This window comes from Delphinus delphis, chromosome 6 (genome assembly GCF_949987515.2).
Source record: "Delphinus delphis chromosome 6, mDelDel1.2, whole genome shotgun sequence".
Classification (NCBI taxonomy): Eukaryota; Metazoa; Chordata; class Mammalia; order Artiodactyla; family Delphinidae; genus Delphinus; species Delphinus delphis.
The window spans coordinates 57,009,538-57,036,941 of NC_082688.1; the positions used below are offsets into that span (position 1 = coordinate 57,009,538).

A 27,404-nucleotide genomic window follows, 5' to 3' on the forward strand; every position below is an offset into this window, starting at 1 on the left:
CCTTTAGTTCTATGTAATCTTATCACATTTATAGCTGTCATTTTATTGCAAGGAAATGTGGTTCTGCAGAAACGGTTAAAAGGGAGGTAAAACAAAAGTAGCAGCAATGTATATGGTTTATAGCATGTGTAAAAGAACTCTATTAAAACTGCAAAAATTTGATCTTACCCTTCACCAGAGGACAGAATGCTTGATGACATTATTCATTAGGTAAAGCAAGTAAAACCACAATGTGGTGCCGCTACATATCTATGGAATAGTTAAAAATCAATGAAACTGACGATACCAATGGTGATATGTAGCAGCTGGAACCCTTCTTCATTGCTGGTGGGAACACAAAATGGTACAGCCATGTTGGAAACAGTCTGGTAGTTTCATATTAAGGTACACGTACAATTTACCATACCATCCAGCAATCCCATTCCTAGGAATTTATCTCAGGAATGAAAATTTATGTTCACACAAAAATTTGTAAGAGTTATAGTGGCTTGTTCATAATCACCCAAATCTGGAAACAACCCAGTGTTTTTCTTTTTCTATTTATTTTTTTATTAAGTATAGTTGTTTTACAATGTTGTGTTAATTTCTGCTGTACAGCAAAGTGACTCAGTTATACACATATATACATTCTTTTCTGTATTCTTCTCCTTTATGGTTTATCCCAGGAGATTGGATATGATTCCCTGTGCTTATTCAGTGGGACCTTGTTTATCCACTCTAAATGTAATAGTTTGCATCTATGAACCCCAAACTCCCAGTCCATCCCTCCGCCTCCAACCCAACGTTTTTCAGCTGGTGACTGAATTAACAAACCATGGTACGTCCATACAGTGTAATACTTCTCAGTAGGAACAAGCTACTGATACCATCAACATGAATGACTTTTAAATGCATCATGCTAAAAGAAGGCTGACTCAAAAGGCTGCATACTGCATAATTCCATTCATATTGTACTCTCGTGAGAAATAAACCTTTGAGGGCAGAATCCAGATTAGTGCCAGGGACCATGCCGGGTGGAGAGGCTGACTGCAGAGGGAACAAGGGAATTTTTTGTGCTGGTGGAACTGTTGTATATCTTACTTGTGGTGGAGGTTGTGTGACTGTATTCTTTTGTCGAAATTTGTGGAAGTATACACATTAAAGGGTGACTTTTATTACATGTTAATTACATCGCAATTAAAACGTTAAGTATAAAACCATATATATTTTTCTCACACACACACACACACACACACACACACACATACACACACACTGTATTTTATTTTTACAAGAGATAAATAAACTGACACCAAGCATTGTAAATGGATGACCACAACATAAGCAACAACGATTGCAATTACCAAACACGAAACACACTCATACTATGTCATAATATTGACATTCAGTCCAGTAATCCTCCACTGTAACAGCACCTTTACTTTGCAGTGAAAATTGATTTGTATATTTTTTGCCTCTGAGTCCTTCTGGGATTTTTTTTTTTATTCAAACAAAGTCACAAAAATTATAATCATCCTCATCAGTTCACTCAGTCCCATGTTATTAGTTTTTTTTATCTTGATCTTTTGTTAGCACTTTTATGAATTCATCAGTTTTCCATTAGAGTTCTGAAAATGCTTATTCATTCAATTCAGCAGTATAGTCAGTTACCAGAAACCTGTACTTGTCAGAGTCTTTACCATGAATTCCTTGAAGATGAAACCCTTATTTATTTATTTATTTATATATTTTTTGCTGTGTTGGGTCTTCGTTTCTGTGCAAGGGCTTTCTCTAGTTGCGGCAAACGTGGGCCACTCTTCGTCGCGGTGCGCAGGCCTCTCACTATCGAGGCCTCTCTTGTTTGCGGAGCACAGGCTCCAGACGCGCAGGCTCAGTAGCTGTGGCTCACGGGCCTAGTCACTCCACGGCATGTGGGATCCTCCCAGACCAGGGCTCGAACCCGTGTCCCCTGCATTGGCAGGCAGATTCTCAACCGCTGCGCCACCAGGGAAGCCCCGAAACCCTTTTATAGGAACATTTTTGCAAAAGCATCAAAGTACACCCAGAACTGTCTGTAAATGACAAAAGACTTAAAAATGACCACGGTTAAAGATTTGATGAAAGTTCATAATAATGCAATGACAAGGAAATTTAGTTAATTCTGAGATATGCATTTTAAAATAACTAGAATTATGACTTATAACATTATACCAGAACATATAAGATTTTTAGAAATTTCATGTACTGTCTGAAACATTTATATTAACATATTTCCATACAAATAACCCAAAGAAAGTTTAGTATTAGTTGTTTTGTTTGTTTGTTTGTTTATACTGCAGGTTCTTACTAGTCATCAATTTTATACACATCAGTGTATACATGTCAATCCCAATCGCCCAATTCAGCACACCACCATCCCCACCCCACCGCGGTTTTCCCCCCTTGGTGTCCACACGTCTGTTCTCTACATCTGTGTCTCAACATCTGCCCTGCAAACCGGTTCATCTGTACCATTTTTCTAGGTTCCACATACATGCGTTAATATACAATATTTGTTTTTCTCTTTCTGACTTACTTCACTCTGTATGACAGTCTCTGGGTCCATCCACGTCTCAACAAATGACTCAATTTCATTCCTTTTTATGGCTGAGTAATATTCCATTGTATATATGTACCACAACTTCTTTATCCATTCGTCTGTCGATGGGCATTTAGGTTGCTTCCATGACCTGGCTATTGTAAATAGTGCTGAAATGAACATTGGGGTGCATGTGTCTTTGAATTATGGTTTTCTCTTGGTATATGCCCAGTAGTGGGATGGCTGGATCATATGGTAATTCTATTTTTAGTTTTTTAAGGAACCTCCATACTGTTCTCCATAGTGGCTGTATCAATTTACATTCCCACCAACACTGCAAGAGGGTTTCCTCTTCTCCACACCCTCTCCAGCGTTTGTTGTTTGTAGGTTTTCTGATGATGCCCATTCTAACTGGTGTGAGGTGATACCTCATTATAGTTTTGATTTGCATTTCTCTGATAATTAGTGATGTTGAGCAGCTTTTCATGTGCTTCTTGGCCATCTGTATGTCTTCTTTGGAGAAATGTCTGTTTAGGTCTTCTGCCCATTTTTGGATTGGGTTGTAAAACCATATTTTTAATGTTACTAGATTGACTATGGATGCTAATGAGAACTCAGTGGTATGGGGAGAGGGGAAATGTGGTGAAAAAAACTGGGAAGAGAGGAAGTGAAAGGAAAGAATGTGGGTGACAGTAGAAAGGGGAGTGTTTGGGGAAGTGAGAACTGGAGTCCATGACGGCCCTCATCCCAGGCCACAGAAAGATGTCCACGCCTTCTGCTCTAAAGGCTTTTCACATAAATCTCTCTCCATTCAGAAAGTTCTGATCTCAGGTTGCTACTTCCATAACTGAAATCTTACTGCCAAAATCAGTCCTGAGAAAGGTATTAATTTTAGTTTCTCCTGCTTCATCATAATATTTATCTCATTGAGGGTTAAATGAGATATTTGTTACATTTGCACAATGGCTGGCACTGAATAAGTTTCGATAGTTAACTGTCATGAAGTGATGAGGTCAACTTTTATTTAATAGATGAGAAATCAGAGGTTTAAAATGGTTATGTTTTATAGATTATAACTGAAGAGGTATGTTAAACTTGGCCTCCTGACCCAACTCCCATGCTCTTTCCTACTAAGTTATATTCACCTTGGAGTCAGGTAGCTTTCTGATCTTCCCAAAGGCTGAAAACAAACACTGATGTGCAGAAGTTAAATGTTTGCAGGATTTTCCATGAAAACCATCTTCACAGTTCAGGTATATTATCTGGTTTTCATTTTTTTCCGTTTTCCATTTCAGAGGACTTTAAATGTGTGCAGTAGTATTAGATGATGTCTGGGTTATTTAAGTCCTTGGGAGAAATAGGTTGCAAGAGAGTGGGGGAAGTATGCTTAAATTAAGTGTAAAAATATTCTCACACAGTGCCATTAGCCTTGCAGGGCCCGTCAACCTCCAGTTCACTCTTACCTCGTGTCAGATGTGTTGGAAGGCTTTGACAAACAGTTGATATGCCAGAGACAGCTAAAAGCCTCAGAGAGGTGCATAGAGACGTAAATCTATCATCTAAATAAATTCCACTAGTGGCAGGTGTCTCAGAACTCTAACTCACCGTGATGTGGGCACATGGGTTTTGTTAACCAGAAACAGCATTTTAACACTGACAGCTTCTAAAAAAGACAGCTCTAGATAGGAATTTACTATCTGCAGAACTGCAAACTAATCTTGCCTTCAAATGAAAAGATTGCAGTGCAGCTCACTTTATAAGAGCGGAGAAAGATGTCATTGTTGCGTTTATTTCCTAACATCTGAATCTTTTAATGCATAAGCAATTTTTATATCCACTGTTCTTGAAACTTGACCAGAATGAAAACTTTGGTTCGGGAAAGTTATGTACAATTAAGGTTTGACCACTTTATTTTTACGCTTGTGAGCAAGTCTTGGAAAAGTCCGCAGTAATTTTTTTTGAGGTTTATTGGTTTTTAAAAATGCTTTTATACATTTCTTTTTATCTCTATTTTCTTTTTCTTTTTTCTTTTTTATGGAAAGGCATTTTATTTTAAATACAGCAGTGTGTGCATGTCAATCCCACACTCCCAGTCTATCCCTACCCACCACCCACCCTCCACCACCCTTTCCTCCTGGTAACCATAAGTTTGTTCTCTAAGTCTGTGAGTCTGTTTCTGTTTTGTAACTAAGTTCATTTGTATCATTTTTTTTAGGTTCCACATATAAGCGATTATAACCTTTATATTATAAAACAATTCTGGTTCTTTTGAAGCATGCCAGGCACTGTATTAAACTCCATATTAACAATTCACCTGTCCACCCTTTGTAATTTTATTTATTTGAGAATAACCTTAAAAGGCCAGATCACTGTAGTTAGTAGTTTTGCCGAGACTTCTGTGGCTGTTGTCTAAGGCATTAGTGAGTAAGCCTAGCTGACCATCTAGTGTCGACATGTAGACACAACCTTGTCGCCTTGTATGTCAGAACACATGTTATGTTCTCCATGGAGACGTATGTGCTCTATTGCTTCTCATGAATTTGGGAGTTTACAGAGGTCTTAGAACCTCTGACAAAATCTTCTACCATATATGGTGAATGGGTGATTTGCATCCTTGAGAATGATGGTCTCCTTCATTTTTATATATGAGGTGGTCAACAGAATCCCCCCTTTCTTGAGCAAAGGAAGGGATATGAAACAATTCGCTCCTCAAGCACCCTGGAGGAAAGCACCCCAGCTGTGATGGGTGAGCGTGATATGGACTGAGCAGATGGTCAGCCAAAGAGCTCTACATTCAGGTGCCTTGTCAGTGTCCCCCAAAATAGATCCCAGAGCTTAGCTCTTTGCACGTAGGAAGTTAGTTGTAATTCTTTCTGTGTATGCTGAATTCTTTAATACTTTAGTAAAAGATTCAGCTGACCTGTTCAGTTGGTTTGACCTGACTTATCGGGATGGATAAGCTAGCTGCTGGAGAAATTAAAGAGATAACCTTTCTCTTAGATATTTTATTTAGTCTTTTTGAAAATTTTTTATTTGGGGGATAAATTAACTCTTGGGGGCAGTGATTTGTCTTGTTAGTATTCTTAAAATAAGTCAACCCTCACTTGTCCCCACTCACGGAAATGTGCAGTCAGCAACACAGCCTGTGGGATGGAACTGACATCTACCATGTGTGTGCCCCGCGCTGGGTGCCGTGCCGCTGCCATCATGTGCCTCGCCCTTGTGGTCCTCAACAGTTCTGAATGTGTTTAGGATTTCAGTTCCCTCTTTGCCATGCCTGTTGTGGGCACCCTACTGAAATGCAAAGCAGTAAAAACAGCAACGACAAAAGCCCAGAGTTCTTGCTTTCGTAACATTTTATGCTAAGCATTATTCCAGCCCATTTTTACTGGAAATGCAGATGGTTTTAAGGAAATTGAGATATATGACTATTCATTTAAGATATACATGTGGGAAGTGGTTGAGCTGGGATTAAATTGATCTGTATCACACTAAAGCCCTTGCTGTTTGCCCTAAAATTCATTAATGTCTGGCATATTAGACTTTCGAAACTTAGCATATACTGAATTTTTTAGGGTAGGCTAGGAATCTAGACACAGAACTACACCAGCAATAATAATGAAGGCTCACTGTGAAAACTGCAGTTCAGTAGGAAGGAGGCAGTTGTGTGGGCACCCCACCCCCAAAATCTTGTTTAAGTTGGTTCTCATTCTAGATGGGGATAGTCAGCATCATCTCCAGGATGGGGACACAACAGCCTGAGCTCCTGCTGGAGTCTAATATCCATGGATTTTTTCCTCAGATAAAATGTCACCTGTCATTTTCCCCTGGAACTTTGGGACTTTGTGTTCAGTTATTTTAAGATTTGTTTGTTGCCCTAATGTGTGGTTAAAGCTACTTCTTTTTATTTCATTCATTCATTTATTTATTTATTTTTGGCTGCGTTGGGTCTTCATCGCTTCGCGCAGCCTTTCTCTAGGTGTGGTGAGCGGGGGCTACTCTTTGTTGCGGTGCGCGGGCTTCTCATTGCGGTGGCTTCTCTTGTTGCGGAGCACGGGCTCTAGGCGCACGGGCTTCAGTAGTTGTGGCACGTGGGCTTCAGTAGTTGTGGCTTGCAGGCTCTAGAGTGCAGGCTCAGTAGTTGTGGCACACGGGCTTAGTTGCTCTGCGGCATGTGGGATCTTCCCTGACCAGGGCTTGAACCCGTGTCCCCTGCATTGGCAGGCGGATTCTTAACCACTGTGCCACCAGGGAAGTCCCAAGCTACTTCTTTGGACTGGTGTACTTTCCCTATCCTGGAATTTCTCTTTTCTTTTGTAATTGAGCCTAACATATATCCTATTATAGCCTGACAAATTGTGATTGGAATCAAAATCTTTCCAAGGTGCATTGAGTTAATGGTTTTGGTACATCCTGGGGTCAACTCTCGTAGCATGGAGGCATTTTAATGGGACTCTCAGAAGTCGAGCAGTTAATCCTGCCGCACAGCACAGGCCAGAGGCTTGTTTCCTGGGGAATCCACTTTGTATCTCTCAGCCTGACCCCTGCCTTCTGGCAGCACATCAAAGCAGCTGAACATTTTGAGTTTTGGTGCAACTATCACTCATTCATCAAAGTTCTGTCTGGGTGATATATGTTTTTGAAAACAGATGTGGAAACTGAGGTGACAGACATTGAGAATGGACCTGTTGTTGAGGCTCATATTGTCACACATGCTGTAGGAAGACAGGTTGTTAGCATTCAGAGTGGAACACCTACAATCTGGTGAATTCAACATGTTGGTTGCATAGCTCAGCTCTTGGATTAGTCTTTGTGGTTTGATTTGCATTGCTTTGGAGGTAATTAAAAGCTGTCCTCACCCCCACCCCCTGTGCGTGCACTAAAAAATAGTAAACGTGAAACAGGGTAGCTTACTGTATTTTAGTGTTAGCAAGATATACCAATGTTCTTGTGTTGAATATTCTTTTTCATTTTGGCTGCTCTGTGCCAGGCATTATCTAGGTGATCCTACAATAACTCTTTGAGGTTGATATCATTGTTTCCATTTTATATTTGATAAAACCGAGGCTAAGAGGAGTTTGGTTCTTTGAGTGTGTTCAGCCACTCAGCTTAATCCCAACCACTGTGCTGCCTGTACTGCTTCTGGAATGTGATGTGGTGCAAAAGTACCAAATGGAGAAAACGATGCTCTGTGACTCACAGGAACACCTTTAAACGGCATCACGACTCCTGAGTCTCTCATCGCTGTGCCCTGGACCCCAGCTGTATGAGAAGTCAGCTCATCAAGGCAACACAGTGTGTGGTCCACAGTTTCAGCCAGACCAGTCACTCTAGGGAGAAAAGCATCTGTACTCAGTGTTCATTTCTGTATCTTGGTCAAATGTCATCCTGAGCCATGGCAGCACGTAGGCACGTTCTCACCTTGGGTTTCTCAGGTTCCAAGTAGATACTTGGGCTCAGGGACATCTGAGTATGTTTAGTACAGTTAAAGGAAGAAAAAAGTTCTTCAACAGGCCTGTTTAATCCATGTCACTAATAATTTTTTCATAACCATGCTTTGATGAGGACGAAATTTAAGAGAAATTATGCATACAGAATGTTTCCCAATTATTATTTTTTTTAATGAACAGGGAAATGACTTGAATGCCATATTGTGGTTGCCTGTGGATGGCAGGATATTGGGTGATTAAAAATAATTTTATACATACTATTGTGTACTTTGGAGCTTTTCTGCAAGAAGCTTTGTATTGCTTGTAAAAAATCAAAGGAAAAAAAGTACAATATAAAATTAGGGAAAATGTTATTTGAACACCTTGGTCTTTTATATGGATTTTGTCTAGTGACCCCAGTAGGAGGGGTATGGGACCAGCTTACGGCAGAGAGCGTGTTCATTGGTTTCCTCCCTTTGTCTTCAACACAGACACCCTGAGTCATCTTCCCTCCCTCCCTCCCTCCCTCTCTCTCTCTCTCTCTCTCTCTCTCTCTCTCTCTCTCTCTCTCTCTCTTTCAATTCTGGACACATTTTTTTCTTAGTAATGTTCAGAATTCCATATTCATTTTCTCCTTAATGGTTCAATATGGAAGGTTCTCTTCTGATGTCTTTGGTAGTAATTTTCAGGGAATCCTTGTTTTGCTTGCTAACTAAGACCAATATCTGTATTTTAAATTATTTTCATCTGTCATTTTAGAAGTATGTAGCTTAAGTAAGTCGAATATAAATTGCCTTCACCCTTTTCTAGACGTTCCATATGCAAAAAATAAATTTAAAATGTACTGAAATTTCTTTTATTACTTACTATGTTCTTAGTATCCTGAGGTCAATGTATTCTTGTCTGTCAAACCTAATTTCTATGTGTGTTGGTGGTCCCCAAACCACTCCCAGGTTCGGTGATTCACGAGGAAAACTCACAGCACTCAGCATACAGTTGTTCTCACAGCTGTGATTACACCAAGTAAACTCAGCAAAGGGAAAAAAAGGCACATGGGGCGGAGACTGGAGGAAACCAGCTGCAAGCTTCCAGAGTTCTCACCCAGGGAGGCACACAGTGCTCCTTAATTCCCCCTGGAATGAGTTATGACAATACGTGTAGAATGTTGCCAACCAGAGAGGCTCGGTAGAGAGTCGGTGCCCAGAGTTTTTACTCGAAACTGATCACATAGGCACCCTCTGTCTAGCACGTATCACAATTCCAGAATCCCAGAAGGGAAGCAATTGTTCAGCATAAACCATATTGTTTGTACTGTGCAGTCTAGGCACCGTGAGCCATTCTTTTCAGGAGATGGAGGGAATTCTCCCGAAATTCAAGTTCCCAGACACCTTCCAGGGGCCAACCTTGTCAGCAGGACTCTCAAAGGATAGCAGTCACAGGCCTGTTATGTTAGTTCCTTTCTGCACAACATGCAGTAGAAAGCTAGAATATCCATTTATACCAAAGGCAAAAATAAGTTTGCTGGAGCAAAGAATATGTGCATTAACCTCTTTAAGAGTGACTTTGGACATCTTCCCTCTAGCTCACTTTTCACCTCTGTAAAATGCGCGAGTACTTTGCACTTTAGAATTCTGTGATCCTCTATGTTTTCTAATACTTTATACATCAGTGATTCTCAGACTGGGGTCCATGTACCCTAGGGTTATGTGAGCACTGTCTCAGAGGTACAATGCAGTGATAGTTCTGTGAGGATGAACTTCCAGATCCTGGACTTTTGTACATGCTGTTTCCTCATATTGGTGTGAAGGAGAGAGAACCTTGGAAGGAGCTTCTGGTTCTCCTTTCTCACCACCCCTTTTGCTTTACAGAATAAATGAATTGCTCTCAGATAGGTAAACAAAGGGGCCGATTCTGAGGGCAAGTGTTCAGAGACCAAAGCAAAGACAGATTAGGTAATAAATACTGAAGAGAATAGCACATTATTTCGCTTAGGCCATAAATTTATTGCAAAGGTTGTGACGTTATCTACTAGCTGCTCACTGAAATCCATGGCCTTCTCTTCCTTGGGCCACAGCTAGTCCACGTCACAGCCTCCCTTGCAGGAAGGAGCTCAGCCAAAGGTATGGGAGGAAAATGATGGGTGACTCCCAGGCTTGGCTTCTAAATACGCCCATCTGTCCTCCTCCTTACTGTTTTCTGGAAAGGAGTTGACCCAGAGGGAGACCCCGGAACCCAAACGTTGAGATGGCAGCGCTTTTGTCCCTAAATGACTGTGGAGGAATGTTAGCCCAGTGAACTGTTTTCCAGCCCAATGCTGTTATGTGAGCCAGAAACAAATTCCTGTTACGTTTAAGTCATTATATCGTTGGACCTATATTTTACCCTAATACACTCAAGATTGCCTCTTAGAATTAGAATTCAGAAATGAGGTGCTTGATATGGGGATGCATATTAATACGTTTATTTTATTTTAAAAAATGAATTCAGTCTTTTTCTGATAGAAACTAAATCTGTTTTGGCAGATTGGTTTGATAACGAGGACCACCTTTGTCTGTCAGGTTATATATATGGCTGACATTTCACATAAATGTGGCTTCATTTGCAGTCCCAAAGTTTGACAAATATACTTAAAGCACGCATATAATTATATCCTGGAATTCTATGCTGGAAAAGGGTATCCTTTACTTTTTTTTTTCCAATCTTAAAATTAAAAAATAAAATTTATAAGGGTTAACTTTAACATATGCAAAGAAAGGTACAGTTTTCCAAAACTCTTTTGGGGGAATTGTAAGCAAAAACAATTGAAGACTGCTGGTACATAGAAGAGGACTGTTAGCAAGTAGTTTAAATGAGTCTTGATTGATCTGATTAAGTAACAGACAGTTAGTTATTCACTTGTGTAAATGAGCTAAACCTAAAGCAAACAACAGAGACTAATGCTGCAGCTTGAACAACTTGTACTCTTGCAAGTCTTCCAAATTACCCTCTTAAAATATTTGTATAGATCTCATCAGGCAGGCGAATGGAAAGGTTGAGTAAGTGAGCTTCCTGTAAGAAAAGTGTATGCATAGGGGGATTACTTCACTTACTGTGCCAGTAAACCTGAAATTTTATTGTTCCCTCTCCTTTCCTGAATCTCTTTTATGTACTGAGGAGACACATAGGTATGGGATGAACCTCGGGACCTGGGCCAAGTGTTTGTAGGAAAGAAATTGAAGAATAACTAGGTGACTAAAGTGCTAAGGGAAGGACTTAGTCTAACAGAATGCAATTTCCTAAATTTATGATTTGGCAAGCTTGGCACCTGTAGGGTTTTAAATAACTTCGGGGAAACATTCCTACTTGTGCCCCATACAGCATGTCAAACTCACTGCAAGCAAGGAACAGCAGAGTGCAGCCTGAGCATTTGTCCTCCTGGTGGATCAGCTGTAAAGGATCAGAGGCACTCATCACATCTCACAGGAGGCACTACCCCGTTGACTAAAAGTGCTCCAGGAGTGTGTCTCTGGCATCCATCCACTCTGAAAATGCTGGCAGTCATAAATGCCAGAGTCACACCTGGCATTGCTGTTGAAAAACACTGAACACCCCATGGGTCCACAGCCTGAAGGGGTTAGGGGGAAATCTGGGAAGTAGAATAACTGCTCTGCATGAGGAAGTATGAAGACAGACCTCTTCGAGTTGATGGAAGGTATCCTCTGTGTTTCCAGCATCTGCAAAACAAGTATCTAAAACCCTGGAGAGGAGTTCAGAGGGGCAAACAGTGGAAGGTAGGCCAGGGGCTAGTAAGGAATGGCATGTGTTACCTCAGAAACTCAAGGGAACGGGGTGAACATCCCCTGTTTCTCGCACTTCTTTAGAAACTGCGTGAGAGCAAGAACCCAGAGAGCTAATTGCTGGCTAAAGGGGCTTTGTGGGAGGTATTTGGGGGACGATGTTTAAACGTTGGGTGCCTTCCACTTGGCCTGGCCTACTGCCCTGTGAATGGCATCAAGGTGGCTCTGGGGATGGAGTCATCACAGTTACACTCCTGAGACCTCCTTCTGGAGACTCTGTGATTCCTCCAGGGCCGACACCACCGTGATCTTCAGCTTTGTATCATCAGAGCCTCATGTGGGGCCAGAGTCTATACCCAGAAAACGTTTAAACGATGAATGAATGGACCAGTTATAAGGTTTCCCTCCAACCTTGCCCACTAAAATGGCACAAAGGGAGGGACTCAGACCCACATTCCATTAGGACTGGTGTGTGCTCACCTGAGTTTCATTTCAGCCTCCCTAGCAGGTGAGATTCAGGAGGAGTCAGGAGGAGAACCCAGTCAGGCATTGTCACTGACACCGTGATCAAGATAGACACTGGAGGCATCCCATTTAGAGCGACTCCGCACACCCACACTGAGTCTTCCAGAGCCTTGCACTTGAGTCCTCTCTGAGGGTGATGATGGAAAGGATAGTACTTGTTGTGTAGCCATTCGCAGAGACAGAGCTCTGACTGCTTCCTGCCTGTGGGACCGAGTGGGCCTCCATAGGGCTTCGGGCAGTCCTTTTCCTGAAAAAGTCGGCCCCGCTACTGCAGGCAGCCTTGTCTGCTGACTTGACACTTCATCTTGAGACTGCTGGGTTGTCACGCTTGGCTCTGGAACTCACACTGCTTTAAAGCTGCTTCCTTGAGGGCAGGAAGATCTACAGGGGATAAAAAATGAAATGGGCAATTTTGCCAAGGATTTGCAGTAGCAAAACAGAGAGCTGACAATAGGAACATTCATTCTATTCAACAGAATGAGTGATCATGTTGTGTGCAATAAAAGGAAAGTGTCAGAGTTAGGAGAAATGATAAAATAGAGCACCAACCATTAAGTGTTCCTTCCTTATTTAATATTTATATTCCTAGCCATTGTTAGGGTTCCATCTCAAGCAGGGATGAGACCTGACTGAAGTTCCCTATTGTCTGTTTTCCTGAAGAAGTGCTGCACAGTATTTAATAATTTATCAAATAAGTAGAGTTCTCTCAGTTCAGCAGTCAGTATGTACTCGACAGTTCAGGAACATTTCCCCCCGTTCCGAGTTGGTATTTTGTACATATGTTTGTATGTGTGTATTTTATATAAAACACACACATATAAAATATATTTAGTGGGCTTCCCTGGTGGCGCAGTGGTTGAGAGTCCGCCTGCCGATGCAGGGGACACAGGTTCGTGCCCCGGTCCGGGAAGATCCCACATGCCACGGAGCGGCTGGGCCTGTGAGCCATGGCCGCTGAGCCCGCGCGTCCGGAGCCTGTGCTCTGCAACGGAAGAGGCCACAACAGCGAGAGGCCTGCGTACCGCAAAAAAAAAAAAAAAAAAAAAATATATATATATATATATATATATATACACACATATACATATATATATATTTAGTATGTGTGGATGTATGCATTTGCGTATGTCAGGGGAGAGAGGAGTTGATGTTTACTCTGGCTCTGTCTTAACTTTAGCTCAAGATCATCAGAAAGCCTAGATGAGCCTTTCTATGCAAAGGGCAGAACATCAGGAGGGATCTTGTCCTGGTTCTGCTGTTGGCTACGAAACCTTAGGCAGGGAATTTAATCTCCAGGTGTCTAATATTTGCTACCTGTAAAATGAGATAATCATACCTAACATCCAGAGACATAACGAATCATGAGTTACTGCATGTAAAGTGCCTGAGGCAAATGGAAGTTAACGTTCTTTGTGAGACAGGGCGGTAGCATTTAAACAGTAAAACTGTGGGACAGTTTGTGTTCCTTCTACATCATCCCTTCTCTCAAAAGAAAGATAGGGAGTTCTCTCCACCGTACCTCTATGAGAATTTGGGTCCAGATCCTTAAGAGGATTTTTGTTTAGGAGAGGATTGAAAGAGTAAAAGCATTATATGAAGAGAAGACTAAAAAGCTACGAAGAATTGTAGAAAGGATTCAACTGGTAGCGCATGGTGTGCAGGGGCAGAGAGCTACTCAGATTATCACCTTTAGATCCCTGCCATCAAGTGCCTAGAGGAGACAAGACTCTGAGGGACCAAGTATGTGCTGCCATAGAACATTTTAGTGAAGATAAGGAGTTGAATGGAGGTGGTTGGTTGCTTCTCATGCCCTGGGGAACTTAGGGAAAGAAAATAAGGAGCCTGGGGCTTTTAATTTAATGTAAGTGGTAATGACCTGTGCTGCTGCTGGCTGAAGCTCTAGGAGCCTCTGCGTGGTGTCACCATCTCTCCGTTCCCATCTGTGAAAACGGCGTGGTTCAGATAGGGGCGCTGCCCCGGCCCGGGGCCCAGATTAAAGACCTGCAGCAGAGTCACAGCCAGCATTCAACATGAGCAAGAAACAAACATTTCATGAGGCTCTGGAGATTGTTGCTGCTGGAGCATGAAAGATGACTAATATAAAGTCTGTTAACATATTCTTTTGGAAAATGCTCATCTAGTGTCCGATATCAGGGCCCACTATGCTCATAGCTTGTTCTTTAAAAATCTTTCCAAGCACTAAGTTCTCATGCAGGTCTCCATTGACCCTTTATGAAGCAACTACCATAAATGTTACCCAGGGCCACGACTCTTCCACTTATGAGCTGTGTGATCTTGGTGAAGTTCCTGAACTGCTCTGTGCCTCTGTTTCTACATCTATAAAATAGAAATATTACTATTGCCTATCTCATGGAGTTCAGAGGAATAAATTAAGTAAATAACGAATAGTATATGTATTACCCTCAAAGCAGTATCCAACATGTAGTAAATATTTATTAAATTTATTTATAAATATTTAATGAGTGTTTACCTTCTTCCGGGTCCTGAGCCGTTACTTGTAAGGGCTTATAAGGATGAACCAGAACATATTGGTTCCAATGTTCTTGGAGCTCTTAGGTCTAGGAAGAGAGATCTATTTAAAAATGACTGTTTATGAAAAGGAATTGTCCCATGACAATGTCCATCAGGGAGACTAACCTAATTTGGAGCGTCAAGAGTGGATGACCCTGAAGGAATGGCATTTAAGAACTAAAACGTGAGAGAGGTGCAGCCAAGATGAAGGTAGGGATGGTGGGGGGAAGTTATGCAAGTTAAGGGAGTGGTATATTCAAGGTCCTTGAGGCTGGAAGAAACGAGGTGCGTCAGAGAAGAGAAAGGAACCAGTGGGGCAGGAGCAGTGGAGGACAGCTCTGAGCCGCGTGGCAGAGGAGAGAGGGATGCCTTTGGGGGCGTCTGAGCCCTGGGTGTGTGATTGTGGGCAAGCTCATCTGCTTCAGGCCTCAGTTTCCTTATTTCTAAGGTAAACGGTCCTTTCAGTTCTAAAATTCTTATTCTGGGATTTTTCTCACCTTTTCCTGGTTCCAAAAGAGCCAGTGAGGCTGTGCTGAAAGTTGTTTCTAATCAAGTCTAGTTGTATAGGGTGAACTATGGGGAACAACCAGAAAGGGGGGAGGGTAGGCTCTTTCTGGTCTGATGCTTAACCTGACTTTTATGTTGTAAAATGCAGAGTCCTGACGGCTGACCCTCCAGCAGCTTTGGGTCCTTGGTTGGCAGGTGCCTCTAGCCCCTGCTAGAGGCAGAAAGGCAGGAGTCACGCTTATGCTCCCGCTTCCTCCTCTGCTCGTAGGAGTGTGGGCTTAAAAATTTTTTTTCTGTTGCGTTTTTCTTCTCAGGCTGCATGGTGAGATAATTTTAGCATTTATAGAAAATGGTGCTCCCCGCTGGGCTTATACATTAACCCCTCCTAAAGTGAATGGAGCACGCAGTGGAGGAACTTCGTTTTTTCCTCTTTTTCTTTTATTACTTTTCATTTAAAAAAGTTATTCACATTTAGTACATTTGAACCCAAGAGCAAGCAGAAAAGTTTTAAAAATTGGTAGATATTTCTGTATCTTAAAACTCCACTGGCCTAATTGTGAATTTCTGAGTTAGGCCACACAAGATTTTTCGTTGTGTGTCCTCTGACCTACATTGATTGCTGCAACACCAGCATCAGAATAGTTATTATTCTGTTGAGTAAATATGCCTCTGTCACAGATGGGAACAATTTTAGCCACAGTCTGTGCTGTGTGTCTCAGTGGAAACTTTATAGAAAAGTGAGGCTGGGGGAGATGGGAAAGTTGGGAGAATACACTTTGGAAGAGGCTGCTCTGAGAAGGATGCCCACCCTGCTTCTCAGCTCCAGTCCCTCCCTGAGCCAGCTGCCACTCTGCCCTTGGGAAGTAAATGTTGCACTGGGCACTGCCCTCTTCAGCCCTTGCTCCTGATCGAGGTGCTGTCAGAGTGCTCTTCACTTTTGATAACTGTAGCTGCTACCAGAAGACCCCTGGGATCATGAACTACAGGATCAACTGGCAGGCACTTTTGAACTGATGCCCACGTTCCCGCATATCCTTCCTAAGAGCATGTACAAGGATAATCCACACTTTTCCCTGAAGTCGATCTGCTCAAGAACACACCGGCTGTCTACAGGTCTACAGAGTCTCCTGTCCTCCTCCCCCTCACAGCCCATCTCCCACTTGGCTCGTGTCTGTCTCTGATCTTACTGTGGTGCCCTGCTTGTGTCAGAAGACCTCTGGCACGTTAAACAGAGGAATGATGCAAAACGCTGGTCTTAGTAAAGTTGAAAAAGGGAATGAATGTAATGACTGGGTAGCAAGTACTTATTTGCAACTCAGGTGGCTCCTTTTCGTTCCTTTTGGCAAAACTGAAGGACTACCCAAAGGAAGTCCGCTGATAGATAGCGATGGATGGTAGTTGAGAAAGTTCAAAAGAACTGAGAAACATTGCTGCAACAGAGCTCCTCCAATCCTACCCGCTTATTAATGTGAATTATTTTTTAAGGAAAAATATAATTAAAATGACACTGGAACTGTATCACTAGCAGTGTGTGACATTATCTGTATTTATACAAGCTACTTTAGAAAAATCTTTGTCGGCCGCCCGCCCTCGCCGTGAGGAGGAGGTGGGAGGAGGAAGCGGCTGGGGAGATCAGCCGCGAGCTGGAGCGCGGAGCCTGAGTGAGGGAGCAGAGCCGCCAGCGTGCCCGCTGCCGCCGCCTCCCCTCCAGAAAGAACAGCAGGAAGCAGTTGAACATATTGATGAAGTACAAAATGAAATAGACAGACTTAACGAACAAGCCAGTGAGGAGATTCTGAAAGTAGAACAGAAATATAACAAACTCCGCCAACCAATTTTTTAAAAGAGGTCGGAATTGATCGCCCAAATCCCAAATTTTGGGGGAGCAACGTTTGCTAACCATCCACAAGTGTCTGCACTGCTTGGGGAGGAGGACAAAGAGGCGCTGCATTATTTGACAAGAGTCGAAGTGACAGAATTTGAAGATATTAAATCAGGTTACAGGATAGATTATTATTTTGATGAAAACCCTTACTTCGAAAATAAAGTTCTCTCCAAAGAATTTCGTCTGAATGAGAGTGGTGATCCATCTTCAAAGTCCACTGAAATCAAATGGAAATCCGGAAAGGATTTGACAAAACGTTCAAGTCAAACGCAGAATAAAGCCAGCAGGAAGAGACAGCATGAGGACCCAGAAAGCTTCTTCACCTGGTTTACCGATCATTCTGATGCAGGTGCAGATGAGTTAGGAGAGGTCATCAAAGATGATATTTGGCCAAATCCATTACAGTACTACTTGGTCCCGGACATGGATGATGAGGAAGGGGAAGGAGAAGATGATGATGATGATGAAGAGGAAGAAGGATTGGAAGATATTGATGAAGAAGGGGGTGAGGATGAAGGTGAAGAAGATGCAGATGATGATGAGGGGGAGGGAGGAGAGGAAGATGAGGAGAAGATGACTAATGGAACACTGATGGATTCCAACCTTCCTGTTTTAATTTTCTCCAGTCCCCGGGAGCAAGTTGCAGTCTTTTTTTTCTTTTTTTCCTCCTTCTCCTCTTGTGCTCAGTTGCCCTGTTTCTGAGGTCTCTTTTCTCCTTTATACCGTGGCTCACAACTTATTTTGGGGGGAAATACCTTGAGCAGAATTCAGTGGGAAAAGAATCTCTACCACTTTCTGTTCCAAATTCATTTTTATCCCTTCCTGTCTCAACAAAAACTTTATGGAATCAACACCACCATACTCTGGGGGAAAAAAGAAAAACCTTCTGCTCCCTTACCTCTGCTGGAAGCTGAAGGGTACTAGGCCCCTGTGTAGTAGTGCATAGAATTCTAGCTTTTTTCCTCCTTTCTCTGTATATTGGGCTCAGAGATTACACTGTGTCTCTATGTGAATATGGACAGTTAGCATTTACCAACATGTATCTGTCTACTTTCTCTTGTTTAAAAAAAGAAAAAAAAACCTTAGGGCTTCCCTGGTGGTGCAGTGGTTGAGAATCTGCCTGCCAATGCAGGGGACACGGGTTCGAGCCCTGGTCTGGGAAAATCCCACATGCCACGGAGAAACTGGGCCCGTGAGCCATGGCCACTGGGCCTGCGCATCCAGAGCCTGTGCTCCACAACAAGAGAGGCCCGCGCACTGCGATGAAGAGTGGCCCCCGCTTGCCACACTAGAGAAAGCCCTAGCACAGAAACGAAGACCCAACACAGCCATAAATAAATTAATTAATTAATTAAAAAAAAAAAACTTTAAAAAATGGGGTTATAGAAGGTCAGCAAAGGGTGGGTTTGAGATGTTTGGGTGGGTTAAGTGGGCATTTTGACAACATGGCTTCTCCTTTGGCATGTTTAATTGTGATGTTTAATGGACATCCTTGCAGTTTAAGATGACACTTGTTTTTTTTGTTTGTTTGTTTTTTGTTTTTTGCGGTACGCGGGCCTCCCACTGTTGTGGCCTCTTCCGTTGCGGAGCACAGGCTCCGGACGTGCAGGCTCAGTGGCCATGACTCACGGGCCCAGCCGCTCCGCGGCATGTGGGATCTTCCCAGACCAGGGCATGAACCCGTGTCCCCTGCATCGGCAGGCGGACTCTCAACCACTGCGCCACCAGGGAAGCCCAAGGGAAAACAGTTTGACATGAGTTAACAACCAAAACAGGAAGAAAAAGAAAAATATTGGAGTTATTAAAATTTCAGATTATAAAAATTAAAGTGGGAAAAAGTTACTATTTTTCTTCAAAATAATGTTTCTAATTTAACATACTTTAAAGTGTTTTGTGGGTTGAATAATTTTAAAAATATCATGGCCTCTTCACAGGTTTATTATTTTTCATAGTCACCGGAATTCATCATATATTCCTCTGTAGCACATTTAAAGGAAAAATCATATGCAGGGAATCATAGTGGCTCTTTAGGGCATTTTTTATCCTCTTTTTCATCTTCATCCTCTTTTTCATCAGGATCGAGTTCTTCCCAGTATTTACTGAGTGGTATATGTAGAGGAGGCAGAGTGAAAGAAGTGATAAGTTGGAAAGAGTTTTTACTGTTTCTGAGATAGTACAGACGGGTTCCTCTTGGATTTTCCGAATTTTTTTATACTTAATAATACATTTTAATGAGTCTTTGGGGGAAGTCATAACTTTGCTACATTGCTTATCTCTGCCGCCTGCTCACATGACACAATACTCTTGTGAGGTATAATATTAAAATCATCTCTGGCTAAAAGTGGATTTTGGCTTTTAGCCTAACACTGAGCAAATAACCTTTCCATTCCAAGTTAAATGTTCCCATAAGCTCCTTAAAACCAAGTTTTCCTTGTTTAAAAAAGTTACCTAATATAATTCCCAAAGGGTAGGGTATGGAAGCTATTTAAATGAGGCTTAAAAAAAAAATCCTTCCCACGTTTTGCTGGCTTGGTCTTTCTTTTGCTAATATTTGATGGGTGTTTCTTTGCTAGGTTTGGAGTGAGAGGTCAGAATTCTCACAAGGGAGTTTGATGGTCCATCACATGGGTTCATTTCCTTAGCTCAAATTGTGGCTTAAAGCAGAATGCAGCTGCCTATTGCCAGTACGCCTTCACTGGGGAATCACTGCAGAAACTCTATCAGGCCCCATCTTTGTACTTGATTGTGACCCCATTATTGTCCAGAACTCTAAACCTCCAGCTCCCTCATAGCACAAGGCCAGGCTTTCTATGGTTTCCCCAGTAGGTCAGCCCCAAGGTAGATGAAAATTTGATAGATGTGCTTATAGTCTCTTTGGAGTTTTCTGTAGGAACTTGACAAGTAGATTCTTTCTACTAAATATTTTAACACACAGCCATTAAAATGACATTTACCTCTTCTAGGACCATTTTTGACAGTGGCATGTAGTAGTTTCATTTTATTTGAAAACATCATTTGGGGTTTTATAGAAAAAAATAAAATATTTATCTCCACAGCTTGTTATCAGCAGGGAGGATAGGCATTCTTGGATGGATGGATGGAAGGTTTATTGGTAGAAAGATTCAAGAAGCTATTTTGTGATAAAGGATTTCTTTGCATTTTTCCTCTAGTCAAGTAAATTGCTTGTGGGTTCTTGCTAGGAAAAAATAATCTCTCTGGTGCTGCTTTTAATTTGATCGGGTTTAAAATGTTTTCAGAAGGGTTAAGCTTCCCTTGTGTTAATGTCTGATGTGGTCAAGTGGAGGATGGCTTTGGAAAGGGCTTTTTTATGATGTTCTATTCAGCCTTGCCACAGGAGGTTCAGTACAGTGGACCAGTCAAAACAATAACACCATTTTCACTTGACTTTAAGATGTGTGGTGTGTCCCCTTTCCCCCGACAGGTAGTTCCTAAGCATATTTTTCTTTGACTCATGTGGTAAGGGTTTATGTTTCCTATGTTATATCTCCAGTGTGCCCAGCTGTCACTTTCAAAAAATAGGCACACACCACAATATTAACCCACTGTCATGATTTCTCATATATGTCTGCTGATAACTACACTTCACTTGCAAAGGGAAGAATTAACTGTACATCTTGTTTTTGTCCATTAGGTAAAAGTTTGCAAGATAAACTATAATCCTGGCGGGGCATAGGAGCATTTTTATGAGCAGGTGGGCCAAGTTGTGAAAAGAATATCATAAAGCTTAAAACTTGGGGAAAAAACCAAAACCTCCTCTGCTTGGGGGCTCTGTTTTTAATCTGATCCTCTGCTGAGTTCATGAATATTTCAAGGGAACCTGAACAGGTTATTCTTTCTTCCCTGGGGGCTACTGGGTGGTTTTCAATGGAAACATGCAGTTTGTCACTTTCATAGGAATGGTTTTAACACTATATAAGTCCAAAGTGGAGGTCAGAATTCACTTAATAGGGAAACCCCATGTGACATTTTGCCAAACTTCACACAAGTCTAGTAATAGAATAGAATAAATTTTCCACCCCAGTAACATAGATGTTGTTGAGTTTGGTTTTTTTTTCCCTAAGAAGCTTAACATCATTAAAAAAAAAAAAAAAGAGTTTTCCCTCTGAAAGCAGAAATACATGCTCCCTATACTTTAAGAAGGATCTGTGAATCCAGGTGTTTAGTTTCTTACATTTTGATGAATACTGGATAAATGTATGATTTCAGTGACCCTGCTTTAAAAAATAGTTAACTAAACACGGCTATTGCAGAAAAAATGAAAATACTCAAAAAATGAAAACCCTGAATCTAGTAAGAAGATTCTCCCCCCCCACCCCACTTCTTAAAAGTAAATCTGAAAAAAACACACTGGTGATAAAGAATTAAGCTGTGGTCATCACACTTGCCATTGAAATGGGAAGCCAGGATTGAAGAATGAGTACACTGGCTCACAGCTGGGAAGACATCAGCAGGGGGAAGAAAGATCACGTGTTGCTGAGGGAGGCTGAACAGGGGAACTTGGTACAGACTAGTTTGAGAAGAGTTGTTGATGCTTGTCCTGCCACGGGGCTCAGCCACAGGCTCAGCAAATGGGGCTACGCTGTTCTGTGAAGATTTATTGAAAAATCACACCCTTTTTGTTCCTCAGTGGAATAATCCCCTTATAACTGGTGCAATCTGATTTTCTGCCTCATTTGTATCCTATGTTCAAGCTCGTTTTGCTGTGGGAACCGGAAAGGAACAGATACATTATCACATTCTACTGTTTCTTTTTCCTTTTTTTCCTCATCTTTTAAAGGGTACAGTAACAATGGCCATGTTTGCAAAGCCTTTTGTGTTTAGAGAGCACTTCTGTATCCACTACCCCCTTGATTCCCACGGTGCTCCTATGAAGCGAAGCTGTAGAAACTGAGGCTCAGGTGCACATGGGAACTCACCCAAGTACCCTGCTCCCTAGTGGGGGACCTGGAGCTCAAACTGCAGTCTCTCTCAGTGCTTCTCCTCTGTCAGGGAACCGGATGGGTGTGAGTTAGCCTGAAATTTGCTCAGATACCGGCAAGCATTATGAGCCCCAAATCTTAACCTTTAGTACAAAAAAACCTAGAGGTCTTGAACTCTTCTGTTTCCTCATTTTGCATTCATTTGACCACAGTCATTTGAAGGGGATTCCAAAGAATACTGTTTTTTCTTTATCGTTTACCATTGAAAAGTACCACGTTGGCCTCAAAACTGTAGCACTGAAATTTATATGTATACATACTTAGACAAAAGCAGCTTGTCTTTTACTCCCTGAAGCTTGATGGACCCCTGTTCCATGGATCAGCTGAGGGGCTGTCTCATCACACACAGGCATACACATAAGGGGAATAGGGGTGTGAACTTCAGGATGAACCGGATTATCCTCATCTTTTAAAAAAGTAATGTGAATGATAGAAGACGACCACACTTTAGTTTTACGATCGCCAGTGAGCCATAATAGAAGCAGTAAATGTCTCTTAGAGTTCTTTCACACATCTGCTTCGGTAATTCACTGTTCTGTTTGAACAGATCTCACAGAAATGGAATTTTTAAATATTGAGAAAATTCCATTGAGAAATAGAGGGAGAATGAAAAACTCACCATAAAAGCCATGGCAAGAATAAGCAAGATGTGGCCCACATCTGAAAAATGTTTACTTTTAATCTAAATGAAGTTTTCAGAGAAGTTAGTGTTCTCACCCTTTTGCTGAAGAGTCAGTTGCTGGGCCAGTCTAATACCTGTTTGACGTTGTTTAGCCAATTTTTCATGACAGAAACACATTGTAGGTAATGTGGATAAGGTATTGTTATTTTCATGAAGAAAATCTGCATGGTTAGAATTACTTGACTCCTCAATTGCCGTTATAAACCTTTTTATGACCTGTTCATGGCTAGTTGCAAAAACAGGGAAACTGAGGGTAGTGCACAGTGTCTTTGGTTCATTGTGGAAGCAAATCTGCCAGTTCTGATTTTGAAATGTTAAGAAAGAAAAAAAAAAAGCTCTAAAGATACCATGGTTTTTATACTCTAACCTTTTTTGATTATTATTGTAAAAACAGTAAAACAACAACCTTAAAAAAGAGAAACCTAGGGTTCCAGTAATCTAATCATGATGTTTTCCATTTTTTTTTACATCTTTATTGGAGTATAATTGCTTTACAATGGTGTGTTAGTTTCTGCTTTATAACAAAGTGAATCGGTTATACAAATACATATGTTCCCATATCTCTTCCCTCTTGTGTCTCCCTCCCTCCCACCCCTCTAGGTGGCCACAAAGTACCGAGTTGATCTCCCTGTGCTATGCTGCTGCTTCCCACTAGCTATCTATTTTACGTTTGGTAGTGTATATATGTCCATGCCACTCTCTCACTTTGTCACAGCTTACCCGTCCCCCTCCCCATATCCTCAAGTCTGTTCTCTAGTAGGTCTGTGTCTTTATTCCTGTCTTAACCCTAGGTTCTTCATGACATTTTTTTTCTTAACTTCCATATATATGTGTTAGCATACGGTATTTCTCCTTCTCTTTCTGACTTACTTCACTCTGTATGACAAACTCTAGGTCCATCCACCTCATTACAAATAGCTCAATTTTGTTTCCTTTTATGGCTTAGTAATATTCCATTGTATATATGTGCCACATCTTCTTTTTTGTTTTTGCGGTACGCTGGCCTCTCACTGTTGTGGCCTCTCCTGTTGTGGAGCACAGGCTCCGGACGCGCAGGCTCAGCGGCCATGGCTCACAGGCCCAGCCGCTCTGCGGCATGTGGGAGCTTCCCGGACTGGGGCACGAACCCACGTCCCCTGCATCGGCAGGCGGACTCTCAACCACTGCGCCACCAGGGAAGCCCAGTGTGCCACATATTCTTTATCCATTCATCCGATGATGGACACTTAGGTTGCTTCCATGTCCAGGCTAAGGTAAATAGAGCTGCAATGAACATTTTGGTACATGACTCTTTTTGAATTATGGTTTTCTCAGGGTATATGCCCAGTAGTGGGATTGCTCGGTCATATGGTAGTTCTATTTTTAGTTTTTTAAGGAACCTCCATACTCTTCTCCATAGTGGCTGTACCAATTTACATTCCCACCATCAGTGCAAGAGGGTTCCCTTTTCTCCACACCCTCTCCAACATTTATTGTTTGTAGATTTTTTGATGGTGGCCATTCTGACCGGTGTGAGTTGATATCTCATTGTAGTTTTGATTTGCATTTCTCTAATGATTAATGATGTTGAGCATTCTTTCATGTGTTTGTTGGCAGTCTGTATATCTTCTTTGGAGAAATGTCTATTTAGGTCTTCTGCACATTTTTGGATTGGGTTGTTTGCTTTTTTGTTATTGAGCTGCATGAGCTGCTTGTAAATTTTGGAGATTAATCCTTTGTCAGTTGCTTCATTTGCAGATATTTTCTCCCATTCTGAGGGTTGTCTTTTGGTCTTGTTTATGGTTTCCTTTGCTGTGCAAAAGCTTTGAAGTTTCATTAGGTCCCATTTGTTTATTTTTGTTTTTATTTCCATTTCTCTAGGAGATGGGTCAAAAAGAATCTTGCTGTGATTTATGTCATAGAGTGTTCTGCCTATGTTTTCCTCTAAGAGTTTGATAGTTTCTGGCCTTACATTTAGGTCTTTAATCCATTTTGAGCTTATCTTTGTGTATGGTGTTAGGGAGTGATCTAATCTCATACTTCTACATGTAGCTGTCCAGTTTTCCCAGCACCACTTATTGAAGAGGCTGTCCTTTCTCCACTGTACATTCCTGCCTCCTTTATCAAAGATAAGGTGACCATATGTGTGTGGGTTTATCTCTGGGCTTTCTATCCTGTTCCATTGATCTATCTTTCTATTTTTGTGCCAGTACCATACTGTCTTGATTACTGTAGCTTTGTAGTATAGTCTGAAGTCAGGGAGCCTGATTCCTCCAGCTCCATTTTTCGTTCTCAAGATTGCTTTGGCTGTGCGGGGTCTTTTGTGTTTCCATACAAATTGTGAGACTTTTTGTTCTAGTTCTGTGAAAAATGCCAGTGGTAGTTTGATAGGGGTTGCATTGAATCTGTAGATTGCTTTGGGTAGTAGAGTCATTTTCACAATGTTGATTCTTCCAATTCAAGAACATGGTATATCTCTCCATCTATTTGTATCATCTTTAATTTCTTTCATCAGTGTCTTATAATTTTCTGCATACAGGTCTTTTGTCTCCTTAGGTAGGTTTATTCCTAGATATTTTATTCTTTTTGTTGCAATGGTAAATGGGAGTGTTTTCTTGATTTCACTTTCAGATGTTTTATCATTAGTGTATAGGAATGCCAGAGATTTCTGTGCATTAATTTTGTATCCTGCTACTTTACCAAATTCATTGATTAGCTCTAGTAGTTGTCTGGTAGCATCTTTAGGATTCTCTATGTATAGTATCGTGTCATCTGCAAACAGTGACAGCTTTACTTCTTCTTTTCCAATTTGGAATCCTTTTATTTCCTTTTCTTCTCTGATTGCTGTGGCTAAAACTTCCAAAACTATGTTGAATAAGAGTGCTGAGAGTGGGCAACCTTGTCTTGTTCCTGATCTTAGTGGAAATGCGTTCAGTTTTCCACCATTGAGGACGATGTTGGCTGTGGGTTTGTCATATATGGCCTTTATTATAGTGAGGAAAGTTCCCTCTATGCCTACTTTCTGCAGGGTTTTTATCATAAATGTGTGTTGAATTTTGTCGAAAGCTTTCTCTGCATCTATTGAGACGATCATATGGTTTTTCTCATTCAATTTGTTAATATGGTGTATCACGTTGATTGACTTGCGTATATTGAAGAATCCTTGCATTCCTGGAATAAGCCCCACTAGATCATGGTGTACGATCCGTTTAATGTGCTGTTGGATTCTGTTTGCTAGTATTTTGTTGAGGATTTTTGCATCTATGTTCATCAGTGATGTTGGCCTGTAGTTTTCTTTCTTTGTGACATCCTTGTCTGGTTTTGGTATCAGGGTGATGGTGGGCTTGTAGAATGAGTTTGGGAGTGTTCCTCCCTCTGCTATATTTTGGAAGAGTTTGAGAAGGATAGATGTTAGCTCTTCTCTAAATGTTTGATAGAATTCACCTGTGAAGCCATCTGGTCCTGGGCTTTTGTTCGTTGGAAGATTTTTAAGCACAGTTTCAATCTCAGTGCTTGTGATTGGTCTGTTCATATTTTCTATTTCTTCCTGATTCAGTCTTGGCAGGTTGTGCATTTCTAAGAATTTGTCCATTTCTTCCAGGTTGTCCATTTTATTGGCATAGAGTTGCTTGTAGTAATCTCTCATGATTGTTTGTATTTCTGCAGTGTCAGTTGTTACTTCTCCTTTTTCATTTCTAATTCTATTGATTTGAGTCTTCTCTCTTTTTTTCTTGATGAGTCTGGCTAATGGTTTATCAATTTTGTTTATCTTCTCAAAGAACCAGCTTTTAGTTTTATTGTTCTTTTCTATCGTTTCCTTCATTTCTCTTTCATTTATTTCTGATCTGATTTTTATGATTTCTTTCCTCTGCTAACCTTGGGGTTTTTTTGTTCTTCTTTCTCTAATTGCTTTAGGTGCAGGTTTAGGTTGTTTATTCGAGATGTTTCCTGTTTCTTAAGGTAGGATTGTATTGCTATAAACTTCCCTCTTGGAACTGCTTTTGCTGCATCCCATAGGTTTTGGGTCGTTGTGTCTCCATTGTCATTTGTTTCTAGGTATTTTTTGATTTCCTCTTTGATTTCTTCAGAGATCACTTCGTTATTAAGTAGTGTATTGTTTAGCCTCCATGTGTTTGTATTTTTTACAGTTCTTTTCCTGTAATTGATATCTAGTCTCATAGCGTTGTGGTCGGAAAAGATACTTGATACAATTTCAATTTTCTTAAATTTACCAGGGCTTGATTTGTGACCCAAGATATGATCTATCCTGGAGAATGTTCCATGAGCACTTGAGAACAATGTGTATTCTGTTGTTTTTGGATGGAATGTCCTATAAATATCAATTAAGTCCATCATATTTAATGTATCATTTAAAGCTTGTGTTTCCTTATTTATTTTCCTTTTGGATGATCTGTCCATTGGTGAAAGTGGGGTGTTATGAATGTGTTACTGTCGATTTCCCCTTTTATGCCTGTTAGTATTTGTCTTATGTACTGAGGTGCTCCTATGTTGGGTGCGTAAATATTTACAAT

The 27,404-nt window shown here is 41.2% G+C and overlaps 2 protein-coding genes across 6 annotated transcripts in view; both read left to right on the forward strand.

Moving 5' to 3' along the window:
* KDM4C (lysine demethylase 4C) overlaps positions 1-27,404 on the forward strand; it is a 398,364-nt gene that overhangs the window by 280,942 nt on the left and 90,018 nt on the right. The gene's annotated exons all lie outside the window — the stretch shown is intronic.
* LOC132426833 (protein SET-like) lies at positions 11,921-18,290 on the forward strand. The gene is given in 3 exon segments (XM_060013633.1): positions 11,921-12,066; positions 16,406-16,626; positions 16,883-18,290. Coding segments are annotated over 3 exon segments (1,398 nt in total). The 3' UTR covers positions 17,914-18,290.